The sequence below is a fragment of the Phocoena phocoena genome, chromosome 4, assembly GCF_963924675.1.
Source record: "Phocoena phocoena chromosome 4, mPhoPho1.1, whole genome shotgun sequence".
Classification (NCBI taxonomy): Eukaryota; Metazoa; Chordata; class Mammalia; order Artiodactyla; family Phocoenidae; genus Phocoena; species Phocoena phocoena.
Window position 1 is genome coordinate 36,171,529 of NC_089222.1, and position 13,384 is coordinate 36,184,912.

Below are 13,384 nucleotides of genomic sequence, written 5' to 3' on the forward strand. Positions count from 1 at the left end.
CTGAGAATATACCTACCTGGAGATAGCCTTAAGACCTTTTTTTAGACTGTACCTGCATTATTTAAAGAATCATCATTTTCGTCCTATTGTGAGGGGAGAGGGCAGGAGGGATTGAGGAAGGAGAAATTCTCACAAATGTATTGGTTGGTGTCGCGGAAAGGAAATAACTCCCTGATTGATTGAAATTTTTAGTTTTTACCCTTTAAAAGAAAATGTAGACATATTTTTTAAATTAGAGAATGTAAAAATGGTGTTTTGCTAAATTTCCCTTCCGTAAGTTAATCCCTTTATTGGTTCTTAAATTTGTACACATGCAGTTCTTCTAAGTACTGGAACTTCAGCAAAAACTTTAGAAAACAGGAATGTGTTTTCTTGTATACCAGATCTCTCCCCTGTTACATTTATTGAATATTACTTCACATTTATGTTTATACAGTGGCAACAGTGTTATTTTGTTTGTTTGGTGGAGAGGGTTGTTGTTTCTAACCCTGTCTAGAAAGATATTAACTTGCAATAGCCAACAGTTTTTCTAGGATGTGCTACTGAAAGTATACCTTATTTCCAGATCATAGTAAGTAATAATTCAATTGGATTACATTTTATCCTATGCAAGGACATCCTGACATGTGAGGAGAAGCAATGAATATTGCAAGAATTTAGGAGACATAAAGAACAGAGTCCTGTGAAATTTGTGCTCTTACCACGCTTCGGCCATGTACTCCTGGTCAAATGCCATTTCCTTTTTCTCTCCCATAGGCTCTTTATGGCACAACATCAGAAACAGCGACTTGGAGACGTTGTGCAAACTATGTCAATGGGAATATGGAAAATGCTGTGGGAAGGCTCTATGTGGAAGCGGCATTTCCTGGAGAGAGTAAACATGTGGTAATGTTTTCTGCACAATACTCTATCAGCATGTGTTTGCAATGATGGGCAATTACAATAGTCCATCATTTGGTTAAAATTTTATTAATTGGCAGAGAACTTCTGAATCACAATTTGCCATTATTTCCCAATAAATCTTATTCTCCCTCCCCCATGGGTCTGGTTATGTTTCTGATCCTAATATTGTTTAACCCAAAACCAATTGTCTGTTTTCCAGAAGCAATGTATTCACAATACCCAGTCACGTGTTCTAATGATATAGTCATTTGTAATCTCTTCTGTTATCAAAATTGACTAAGAATTAGTATTTTCTTAAAAACCAGAAGGTAAACCGGGGTTTATTTGAAGTGTAAGACATGTACTTTATTTTTTATTGTTACTGAAATGAAGAGAAGGGAACTTAAAGACATGGTGAAAGAATCTATTGAAATGCTACCTCATGCTTAACTAAACTAATAGTAACGACAGTATTTTATGTTAGTTCGTCTTTCGTGATAATGGAAACCATACATTCTGAAGATGATTTTTATTAATGTATGCATTAAGACCTAGTTAATCATTTGTGTTGATAGTAGCAGTGTTGCTTTAAAAATATAATTACCCACATATATCCATTTGTTTAGATCACCAGTTTGTTTATAAGTTTACATTTATTAACATATCATTGAATCATATAAAGACAGCTTATAGCTCTATTTTTTTTTTACTTTGTGTTAGAAAAAATTAATTCATGGCCTAAATTTGCCTTCTGTTCTTTTGGTTTAAGGTTGAGGATTTAATTGCACAGATCCGGGAAGTTTTTATTCAGACTTTAGATGACCTTACTTGGATGGATGCTGAAACGAAAAAGAAAGCTGAAGAAAAGGTAAAGAGCAAAAGGCAGGGCGAATTATCAAAGAAAAATCTATAAGAAAAGATTAGCTTTTAAGAAATTTGGGGAAAACATAGTATTCAAAGATTGCGTAAAATAAAAGCAAGCTCCTTCAAGATGCAATGTGTCCAGGAACACTTTTCATGGATGAAGATTTTTTTTTCTATGATTTTCATCTTTTATTATCTCTTTGTAACTAGCTCCTACTCTCCATGTTTGGCTCAAAACTTTGAGAGATCTCCAATTTTCCTTTTTGTTTTTTTTTAAAGGAAGTCTTCACAAAACAAGAGGAAAATCTTGTGTGAACAAGAAAGCATTAAAAGATATTATCAGTGGTTCATGTTTTTCCTCCTTTTATGAAAAATATTTAAAAGACCTCACCAATATCTAAAAATATCCCCTAATCTTTAATGTAAATTTCTAGCTAAATTTTTTTTAAGCATGCACTCTTTAGTTTTTTTTTAAATGACTTAGGGAGAAAAATACTAAATTTCTATTCAAGCAAATGTAAGGTAGTGCATTGAGTACTGTAAGGTGACCTACAGTTAGAGGGATGTTGAAGGAGCTTTTTATAACTATTCTTATTTACCCCCATTGTGCACCTTTTATTGGGACTCTTAGTATCTTGCATTAGAATAAAAGTGAGATGTCTAAGGAAATCTCAGGTTTAAATTTACTATGCCATTGTGTTGATAACTATATAAACCTAAAAGGAACATGTCCAGTGAAAACTGTATGTGTTTATGAGCAGTATTCACGTGCAGCCTGATTATTCCTCTGTAGTTAGGGTAACAGGAAGAACAGACCGTTCTTTGAACTAACGCAGAAAGAGTCCATAAATCTATTATAATAAGAGAATCAAGCTGTAGTCTAGTTCTCTTTCAGGATTAGATCACATGAAAGGATTATCTTTTTCAGCTATCACAGAGCCCTGAGTGGGTCAGGTCTAGAATTTGGCACCCCAGTATAGCTATCTTTCCATAATTCTGTAGGTCCTCAGAAGTTCAGGCTGGATTTGCTCCTTTCATGTTCTAGCTATCACAACATGGTACTATTTGATGGTAGCTAGTCAAATTGTTCTAAGTAATCATTTCCCAAGGTGGTGTCATGAAACTCTGGACCTGCCAAGTAGCTCTATGGAAGATTCCCATGGTCAAAAAGAGTTTAGGAAACATTTCCTGCAGGAAGGCTTCCCTGATCCCACCCTCGACTAGGTTATATACCTGTAGGGTGTGATCTTATGGCACCATACATCACACTTGAGAGTTAAGATTCGTTTTATTGCCTACCATTGACCTTTATAGTAAACTCTCCAGGGGTAGAAATTTTTGCCTAGCATTGTATCCTCAGCCTCTTACAAAGTACCTGGCTTGTTGTATACCCTTGAAGACAAATTGAATGAATAAATAGACAAATTAATTCATCCCATTGGACACTTACAATCACTTCATTTTAAACTCTAAGTAGTCTTTCCATGAAGAAGCCTGCTTTACGTTTTTGTCACAGTATCTACCCCAATATTTGACAATATATCCTTTTCATGTAGTACCTCTTATTTCTGTAGATTTTGTATCCCTTAGAACACCTTTTGGGGAAATACCTTCCCGAAAATAAAGTGCCATTGAGTGGGAGATGATTCGTTATGGGCTGATGGTATGGAAAGGAAATGGGCTTGGCCAAACTGATTTAGTGACACATCTGTCTGATCCACTGGGGAAATCCTAGGCTTATGAAACAGATTTGTAACAAAACCACATCCATTTGATGGTAAAACAAATAATTCAGAGATGCAAGCTTAATATCCCATGAAAATATTAAATTAGTTAAATTATTTAAGAGCAATGTGATATGATAAAATCAAAAGTCAACTATCTTTGAGAAAAATAAGAGAAATAAAAAATAGGAATAGCAAATAGTAAACAAGTGGTACTGATGAAATAATTACAATAAGTAAGCAATTTTAGTGGTAAATATGAGATGGTATAGCAAGGAAAACGCTGTTTTCTACTTGTTTAACTAATGTCATTCATTTAACTGCGGGAAGTTAGGTACACTAGCTCTGGAGACCAAAGGAGAACATAAAAACTCCAGGAACCAATATTTAGGAAGAATATTAGCATTAAACCTGTAAGCCCACATCTGTTTTCTCAGCCAAATCAGTGAAGTGGAAAGATAATTATAAGCTGCTAGAATGGAAGTTCTAAATATTACCCCTCCTGTAAAATTGAAGAAAAAAGCCTTTCAGAGAAAAAGTTCATAAAAGTACAATACATGTGGAACAGTGACTTGTCAGTTTTCATTTTGGTTTTCTTGGGAAAGCTGTAGCCTATGAGAATATGGTATTAGAAGCTAAATTTCAGAACTATTTTTTGTTTATTTTGAACTCCAGGAAAAAGCCAATGCAAAGATCTCTGTTTAAACGTTTGTCAGATATTCGTCTTGTAAACAGTATGGATCAGGTTATTCAACTGCTGTCAAGGGCAAATTATAATGTTTGCATTTGGAAGTTCATAATCATGCTCACATCAATATTCTAATTGTCATAGGCCTTAGCAATTAAAGAAAGGATCGGCTATCCTGATGACATTATTTCAAATGACAACAAACTGAATAATGAATACCTTGAGGTAAGTCTTTATAAAGACTGCACTGATGATGCCTGGGGCTGGTGGCAATGTCATTTCTAGCTATGAGGGGGGCCAGAAATTATGTGAAATAGCCTACACCCAGAGGTCTTATTATACTGATATTAAGCCTTTAACACTGAAGCCAGAACTATGTTTGTTTTAGTTTTAACCTATTGTTTCATGGGCTGGTCTGTATTTGGTTTTGTTATTTTGCTTTCCATATATTCCATTTTAAGAGTAGTGATAAAAATCTGGTGTTTTTTAAAGAGCATTAAGACATAGACATTTAAGTGATGAACAGGCAGTACTCAGGCTTCTTATCTCATTTTATACACGCCTGAAAGTCATATCTTCAGCTTTCCTTCCACTTTCTAATTATTCCTCCACTGGGTAAACAAGGTCATGCCTTCTCTATTTGAAAAAAAATCTACTGTTTGAGAATGGGGAACTATTTTATTCTCCTTTGGTAATGTAACAGTGAAAAGAAAACAGAGTTGATTGAAGTCACTACAGTATTGATTTCAGACTCAGCTAAAGGTCCTGTCGTTAACCTTGCAGTCACCACAACTACTTGAAACCCTGGTGACAAGGTGACCCTTGCCTAGATCTGGGGATGACAGCGATTCCTAATCTGTTGATTACTAGCATAACACGGGAGTTTGCAAGGCATAGTGTCCTCTTTTCTTTTTCCATTTGCAGAAAAGCTTGACTTTTTATAAAATGAGCTGGCTGTAGCATGTGAGTCCCTGGGGCCCTTGTGGCAGGAGTCTAATGGCTGAGCACATAGTCTTACTGCTGAATTGCTTGGGTTCAAATCTCAGCTACACCTCTCACTAGCTGGCTAAGAGCATAAGCTCAAAGTCAGACTCCTAGGGTTCAGATCTCAGCTCCATCACTCATTAACTTGGGCAAGTGACTTAATTGTGCTTCAGTCTCCTCAGCTTTAAAATGGTGGTAACAGCCCATCTTCATAAGATTATTATGGGGATTAAAAAATGTGATATATGAAGTTCTTATAACATAGTAGGTACTAAATATGAATGCTTTTATCTTGTCTGTCCTGTAAGGATTAATATCAATATAGAAAAGCTTGTTTGACATTTAGTTTCATTTGTTTAATTACAAAAGAATAGACTGAAGTAGTGATTCAGCCAGCGCAGCAGTGATCTGTAATATAGAACTAAGCTAGTTGGAACTTAACTTTTCTTTGGCAAGTTTTGGTGTTCTCTGTTAACTTTATTAAGTGATAGAATGTAAGAAAATATCTCTTAATGTTATTTAGCAAAAACTTTGAAGATACCGGTTTTAATATTTTTCCCCAAATCTTTTAAATTAATATAGTTGAGCTACAGGGAAGACGAATACTTTGAGAACATAATTCAAAACTTGAAGTTCAGCCAAAATAAACAGCTAAAGAAGCTTCGAGAAAAGGTGGACAAGGATGAGTATGTATATTCCAGTTTTTTCTAAAAATACGTTCATTCAGAAGAGGGACCTTGTTGGATTAAGAGAAAGAACCTGGTGTAGAATAATGTTAAAAGGTGTCATGTTCTCTTTCTATCGAGTACTTCTAAGAGCATCTAAGACTATACCAAAGATGAGTCAGGGATTTAATCAAAATTTAAACTTTTTTCATTAAGGTGTCCTTAGACTACCTTCGGTTTCTTCTCATATGATTGTCTGTCCCCTCTACTTTGTTTGTGGACAGGGCTCTCAAGAACACCTTAGCCTAAGTAATCCATAGCTCCTGCAAGCCTTCTCTGAGGCTGTATTACTGTACACGGCATTATCATCTGCCCTCAGCCCCACCTGTTTTCTATCGGTCCATCATCCTGCAGCTCCATGCCCTTCCTAGATTGCTCCAGGTAACACTTCTGTCAACCTTGTGGTAGCCAAATATGAGATATCAGGACTCACTCTCATTCGTAGTTTTCAAATGCTCTTAATCTCTGCTTACTAGTGGCATTAGTACATTGTAGTAACCATTAGTTTAATGTTCATTTTTCAGTTAAATGGATGTGTCTAACATATTTATCAACATAAGTGTTTATGCACTTAAATCCCTAGAACTGCTTGTGCTTTCCTAGAGAGCAAGGGACCATTCAGCACAGTGCTGAACACATAGGAGGTTTTCAGTTAAAACTAAATTAATGAATGAATGAGCAAGTGAAAAGTAAATATACTAGTTTGATTTTTGTGGTAACTGACACAATACCGTACCAAGTCCAGGTGTCATTGGGAACTGGGAGAATCAAAGGTGAACTTTGATTGTATTACATTACATTACAGCAGCAGAGGGTATGAAAGACGTCTTATAATAAACTGTATCAGCAGGAGGAAAATGTGCCAAGAAAGGTACAAAGTGCAGAAGGACTATTTGATAACAGGACTCTTCTATTAGTAAACCAAGTCCAGGTTGGACAAAATTCCTAATATGGAAATGCCAGTTTATTTCAATCCCGGTACGACATTTTGAGCCCTTAAGGTACCCTGAAAAAGAGATTGATTTCTTTTGCTGACTTCTATGTTTACACTGGAGCAAATGTTATATTGTCTGGTGCTAAAAATGAGACAGCAAATGTCACAGAATGTTTAGTGTCCCAGGTGGGAAAGAAAGATGGAGAATGGGTACATATGGTTTGTGTTATAATCGGTTGTCAGTCCTATCTCTAGAAACAAACAAAAAGTCATCAAAAATAATATCCTGTGGGAAAATTTATAATCTGAGAATCCTTATAAGTCTGAATATTTTTATTTCTTTAAAACTACATATAGTTACACTTCATGGTTGTTAGCACTGAGTAAAATATCTACGTACAAATATCATCGAATGTTCTTTCTGAAAATAGCTAATATAACCTGCACCCACCTGACACCAGAAGATTTCTTCATAATTTAAAAAATAGTTGTTGAATTATTGCTTGATGTTTTCTTTAGAAGTTAACATAGTCCCAGCTCCGTAGTCATTTCGTAAAATGGTGTGCAGTTTTCATTCCTTTTTATCGCATGTGTTGACTTTCTCTGAGTCTTTTTCTCTTTACTATAGATAATCGAAAGTGACAATTATATATAATATTTAAATGAATATTTGCTCAGTAGCATGCATAGCTCAGTAGTACTTTTTGGATCCTTTCTATGAGCTTCTGACTGTTAAACACAAGTGCAATATGATGTATAAGGTCTTCTCTGCCATACCAGGCTAGTTTTTCTTCCTTCCCCATCTTCTACCTGTATGCTGAGTACAAGGGTTCAAAACTCAGGCTGCACTTTAGAGTCACCTGGGGCAGAAACAGAGACACAGATGTAGAGAACAAACGTATGGACAGCAAGGGGGGAAAGTGGAGGGGTGGGGGTGTGGTGAGATGAATTTGGAGATTAGGATTGACATGTATACACTAATATGTATAAAATAGATAACTAATAAGAACCTGCTGTATAAAAAATAAACAAAATAAAGTTAAAAAAAAAAAGAAATAGTACTGATTCCCCAGCTCTACACCACCCTAGATTGTGACGTACATACCTGTAGGCGGGGACCCAGGTATTGGTATTCTTTTTAAGTCCCACGCCCCCTTCTCAAGTCAGAACCCCTGCGTTAGTATTTGTTCCTTTTTCTGTTGACTCATACTTGCTCATATTCAATTTTGTGAAATTTTCTTACAAGGTGATATCTTTAATTTGGCAATTTAGCTTTAAAATTTAGTGTTTGTCTTCCAAAATATTAGAAGTACTTTTGACAGTGATTGCATTAAATCATTAGGACTGTACCTGTAGATTACAGCATAATAAAAGTTCTTCCTATTTTATTGAGTTTTCTTATAGTGAAAGTTTTTGACTTAATTTGTACCTGCTTAATAGCAATAAATTCACTATGTTTTCTTTCCTTTTTAATCTAGCATGAAGTTCAAGTCCTCACTGTGTATGTTCAGGCAGATAACATCTATTGCTTCTACTTTATTCATGTAACCTGCAGTTAACTCAGAGAATTACATTTTCAGATGCTCAAGTCCTCACTCCTAGGGTCTTGCAGGACAAACAGGTGTCCATATCCACAGTAGAGGAGACAGAGATGAGAAAAGCTATTGATTATAGTAGGGTTATATTGTCGGGTATTATAGAGAAATGATGACGCATTAAATTTTCAAGGCAGCAATTAATTTAAATAAATTCAGTCAATTAACCAAATAGTAAGCTTCAGGACTTTTTCTTTTCTCATTCCACATGCTCTCACCGGGCAAACTCGTATACTTATTTGCATCTTCTACTATCATTATGACCCCTGAATACATGTATCTGGCCCAGGTCTGTTTGCTGCTCTCCAGATCCAAATGTCTAGCTGTCAATGAAACATCTCCATGCAGGTGTTCCATTGACCCTACAAACACAGCATTTGCCTTTTTGAGAAAAAACTTACCATCTTTCTCCCTTGATCCCCCTAGTTTCCAACTTCTGTCTTATTGCTACCAAGACAGAAACCAGGGGTTCATCATCCTAGACCAATCCCTTTCTGTCATCTCTGATATCTACAGTGATACCTACTTCAAATCCCATTCAAAAAAAAAAAAAAGTTTACATCCACCAGCTGCTAATTAAATATTTTATAGGCATGAGGGGGTGTGGATCTGCATCTTAACCATCTCCATTGTCATGCCCTAATTCAGACATTTCTCATTGTTCACCAGAGTGATGATAATATTTTCCTAATCTTATCATCAATCGTCTCACAGTCCTTCAGCTAACTCTCCATGCTACTGCCTTAGAGAGCTTTTAAAGACACAAATTGAGTCATGTCATTTTCTGATGAAAACCTTTCCATACGTTTGTTTTGCCCATCTCATGAAGCGTGTACAGAGCTCTGCGTACCTCCCTGTAACAGCACTCCAGAATTCCTTTAGAGTCACCCTACCCCACAGCATTGCCCCAAATCTCCACCCGTAGGAACTACTGTAAAGTCATCGCTGCATCTCTTCCTCCTCCTTATCCCTTACCAGGGCCACCCTTTCTGCCCTGTTCATTTAACAGAAACCAACACATGGTGTGATTCAACTTGAGCATTATCTCCTTACTCGTAGCACCCCCTTACATGATCCTCTTCATCTTGTCCCTGTGCTATCCCTTACACACATTTTAGTCACAGCACCAGTACATCTGATTACATTTAGCTGGACTAGGCCTTGTTGAAAGCAGAAACAGTGTATTTGTGTCACCAGAGATTGAACATTGATGAGCAGAACGTCGACCTTTCCTCAATGATGATGGAGTGAATGATTGATAAAATTGCCAGTTTGTAATAATGCTTACAAAGTGAACTCAGCCACTAAAGTAAATATTGACACATCCAAGCACTTCACCATCATTGTTGGTGAAGATGTCCAACATGATCTCTGCTGTTCTCTCTGCTTAAAAATTCAAAACATTAAGGAGGTCCGGAAGTCTGCATGTGATATGCCTGAGTTAATCATCTGGCTAAAAGGACTTCTGCCCATTTGAGCCCCTGGCAGCTGCAAAGGACAAAGGTTTAAATTTAAAAGGCTCTTGGCTCATGTGGTTTCTGAGTGCCTAGCTTGTGTTTCCAAAATTATCTCAAACATCATGTTCTCTGGGGACTTAATGGCAGTTTGTAAAGAGTTTCAAACACATCATGTTATCAAATAGTAATAATGTTAAATTGAGACTGTAATATCCATTGGCAGAATTACTTAGTGATATATCTAAAATGATTTACTGCCAGTAACATGATTATTCACTTAGACTCCATGGAACAAACGTAAACCACTGAAAAGAAACAACGTCCGGGAACAAAATAAAATGAATTCCTTTTCTTATTTTTAGACTTGATATTATCTTGTTAGTTTCTCAGGACAGAATTTTCTGTAACATAATTGGGACAGATAGTGCCAGTGTTTGTAAATTATGACCGTTGAGCATGTGGAGCTGCATTTTGTAAACTACGAAGACTTATTTCATTGCTGCTTCTTTCCTGCTGTTGTACATCAAAATAAAAACAAGCTGACATTAACAGCAGCCAGCTCAATAAACATTTTATCCAGCAGCTACAGTGTGCAAAGCACTGTGCTAAGGATATAGCACAGTAAGGTAATGAGTAAGGATAAAGAGGATAAAGTCATGAGTAAGACTCATAGCCTGTAATCTAGTAGAAGAGGCAGGTGAGCAGCAATGAAAGCTGAGAGAAAGCAGAGTTGGTTGGTGCTATTACAAGACAACAAAGTGCTAAGATAGCACTGTTTTTTAAGCCACAATTAAACCTTTACTTATTAGTAAAACAACTAATTGTTGTTTTACTAATTGTTTCTCTGGAAACAACATGTCAGCATTTAAATTAATATTGAGGTGAACAGAGGATTCACTTAAAACAAAACCAGACAAAATGGTTGGTTCATTTCTGTCTTCTTCATTGCTTCAAGTCTGCTGTCTTTTCTAATCTGGGCTAATTGAATGTTTGCAAGCCCCTGAAATGAGTGTTGGTACTGAGGTTGGCAGCCCAACAGCTGTGGCTTTATGTGGTTCTTCCTGAAAGGCCAACACCACCAAAAATAGCAGGGTGGCTGGTACCAGCGTAGTTTTGCCACTGCCGTGAGTTACTATCAATTTTTCGTGTCTCAGTTCTGCCAGTTACTATCTATGGCCTTTTAAAAGCCATGAAGTTTCCTTATTTATAACATGAGCAGGTTGATTTAGACTTCATAACATCCCTAAGGTTCTTTCCAGCACTAAAATCTTATGGCCCTTACTGTGAAGTTTTGACAAGAGCCAGGATGTTTTACTCCCTGGCTTCTCCACATCAAGTGACCCAAGAGAAAAAGAACATATTCTTGGGAGTTAGGGAAGTACCTCACTTCTTTCTAAAATATCTCTTCTGATATTTACCCTTCACTAACGTTTCTAGACTCAATCTTGTAACTAAGTCTGTATCATTGAACTTAAAGAAGAATGGTTATAGAGGACTTATGTGGGTAAATGAGAGGGTACACAGGTGGAGAGTTGATAGGACCTGTCCAGGGTGGGCACGCAGACTGCTGGAGACTTGGGACACAAGTGACTCTCCATGATGTAGATGTATGGGGAAGATACACAAAACAGATTATTCGGCTCATCAAGTACTACTCAGCCAGAAAGACAGAATAACAGATAAACTAAACTTGGACAAGTCACTCTAATTCCCTATGGCAGTATCTGCCCTGGTGTGCCCATGTTCTACACATATTATAATAGATTAAAATGTTAGAGTTCCATCTTTTAGATTCCCATTAGGCCAACAGACTATGCGATTTTTCAACATGTTTTTGGGTTATAAGCAAAATACATTTTACCACTAAAAACATTTCTGCATTTTAATTAGCACCCAAGCAGGGTTTTGTTTTCAGAGGGGGAAGAAGAGGTAGGGAGGGAAGATAAAAGTTAAAAGGTTTAAACAGGGAGAACTTTGCAAAAGTAGTCTAGAACTTTATACCAGTGAACCCTCTTGAGAGGACAATGTCCAGATAGTACATGACTTCCAGTTTCCATGGCTCTCTACAGCCTGCATAACACCTAGGCTTAGTGCCCTCCACCCTCCCAGGGTCCCAAGGATGAGAAGGGTCAGTACTCTTGGGGCTTGGAAGGACCCACTGATATGCCAAGACCCAAATATGTGTTGAGTGCCTATCATGTTCCCAACACTGTGCTAAAAGCCCTAGAGATACTATTAAGAACAAAACATGAAATACACAGTTGGGACTACATTGAGATTAAAAGCTTCTGCATAGCAGAAGAAATGAAAAGGCAACCTAAGGAATGGTAGAAAATATTTGCAAATCACGTATCTGGTAAGGGGTTAATCTCCAAAATATATGTCACTCCCACAATTCAATAGCAAAAAAACTAATAACCCAATTAAAAAATGAGCTAAGAATTTGAATAGACGTTTCTCCAGAGAAGACATACAAATGGCCACCAGGTATATGAAAAGATGTTCAACATCACTAATCATCAAGAAAATGCAAATCAAAACCCCAATGAGTTATCACATCACTACCATTAGGACTGCATATTGTTTTTTTTTAAAAAAAAGACAAAAAGTGTTGGAGATGATATGGAGAAATTTGAACCCTTGCACAAATGGTTGGAATACAAAAGGGTGCAGTAGCTATGGAGAACAATATGGAGGTTCTTCAAAAAATTAGATATAGAACCACATGACCCAGTAATCCCACTTCTGGGCATATAGCCAAAAGAATTGAAATCAGGATCTCAGAGAGATATTAGCACTCCCATGTTCATTGCAGCACCATTCATGTTAGCTAGGATGTGGCGACAACTTGTTTCCATCGACAGATGAAAGGTGAAAGAAAATGTGGTCTGTATATGAAATGGAATACTACTCAGCCTTTAAGAAGGAGATTCTGCAGTATGCAACAACGTGGATGAACTTAAGAACATTATGCTAAGTGAAATAAGCCAGACACAGAAAAATATATACTGCACGATTCCACTTACATGAGGTATCTGAAATAGCCAAATTCATAAAATCAAAGGAGAGAATCATGATTACCGGGAGCTGACGGGAGGAGGAAATGAGGAGTTGTTCATCAACAGGCATAAAAATTCAGTTAAGCAAGATTGATAAGGTATAGCCTCGTACCTAAAGTCAACAATAATGTATTGTACACTCAAAACGTGTCAAGAGGATAGACCTCATGGTGACTGTTCTTACCAAAATTTTAAAAAAGAACAAAACATGGAACACCCCTGCCTTCATGGAGTCACTGTCTAATGAGCTAGACAACAATGGACTTATAACATCACGTTATATCATTGCTAAGAGTTATACAGGATGTAAGAGCTTTCAATTCTTTCCTGAAAGATCGCAAGGTTATTCTTAACCAGGAGAACAAGTACCAAAAGAAAATTCTGACAGAAAAAAATCCACCCGCCCATATATGTTCCAAATAGGGCATTTCTCTGAATTTGGCCCGTGACCCACATGAGGGCACACGTGCGT

The 13,384-nt window shown here is 36.8% G+C and overlaps 1 protein-coding gene across 1 annotated transcript in view; it reads left to right on the top strand.

The window, feature by feature from the left end:
* Positions 1-13,384, top strand: part of MME (membrane metalloendopeptidase) — a 91,570-nt gene that overhangs the window by 48,776 nt on the left and 29,410 nt on the right. Inside the window, exons 14-17 of the mRNA XM_065876794.1 lie at positions 757-885; positions 1,652-1,750; positions 4,303-4,383; positions 5,725-5,828. Coding sequence (XP_065732866.1) covers positions 757-885; positions 1,652-1,750; positions 4,303-4,383; positions 5,725-5,828 — 413 coding nt within the window. The remainder of the gene's footprint in view (positions 1-756; positions 886-1,651; positions 1,751-4,302; positions 4,384-5,724; positions 5,829-13,384) is intronic.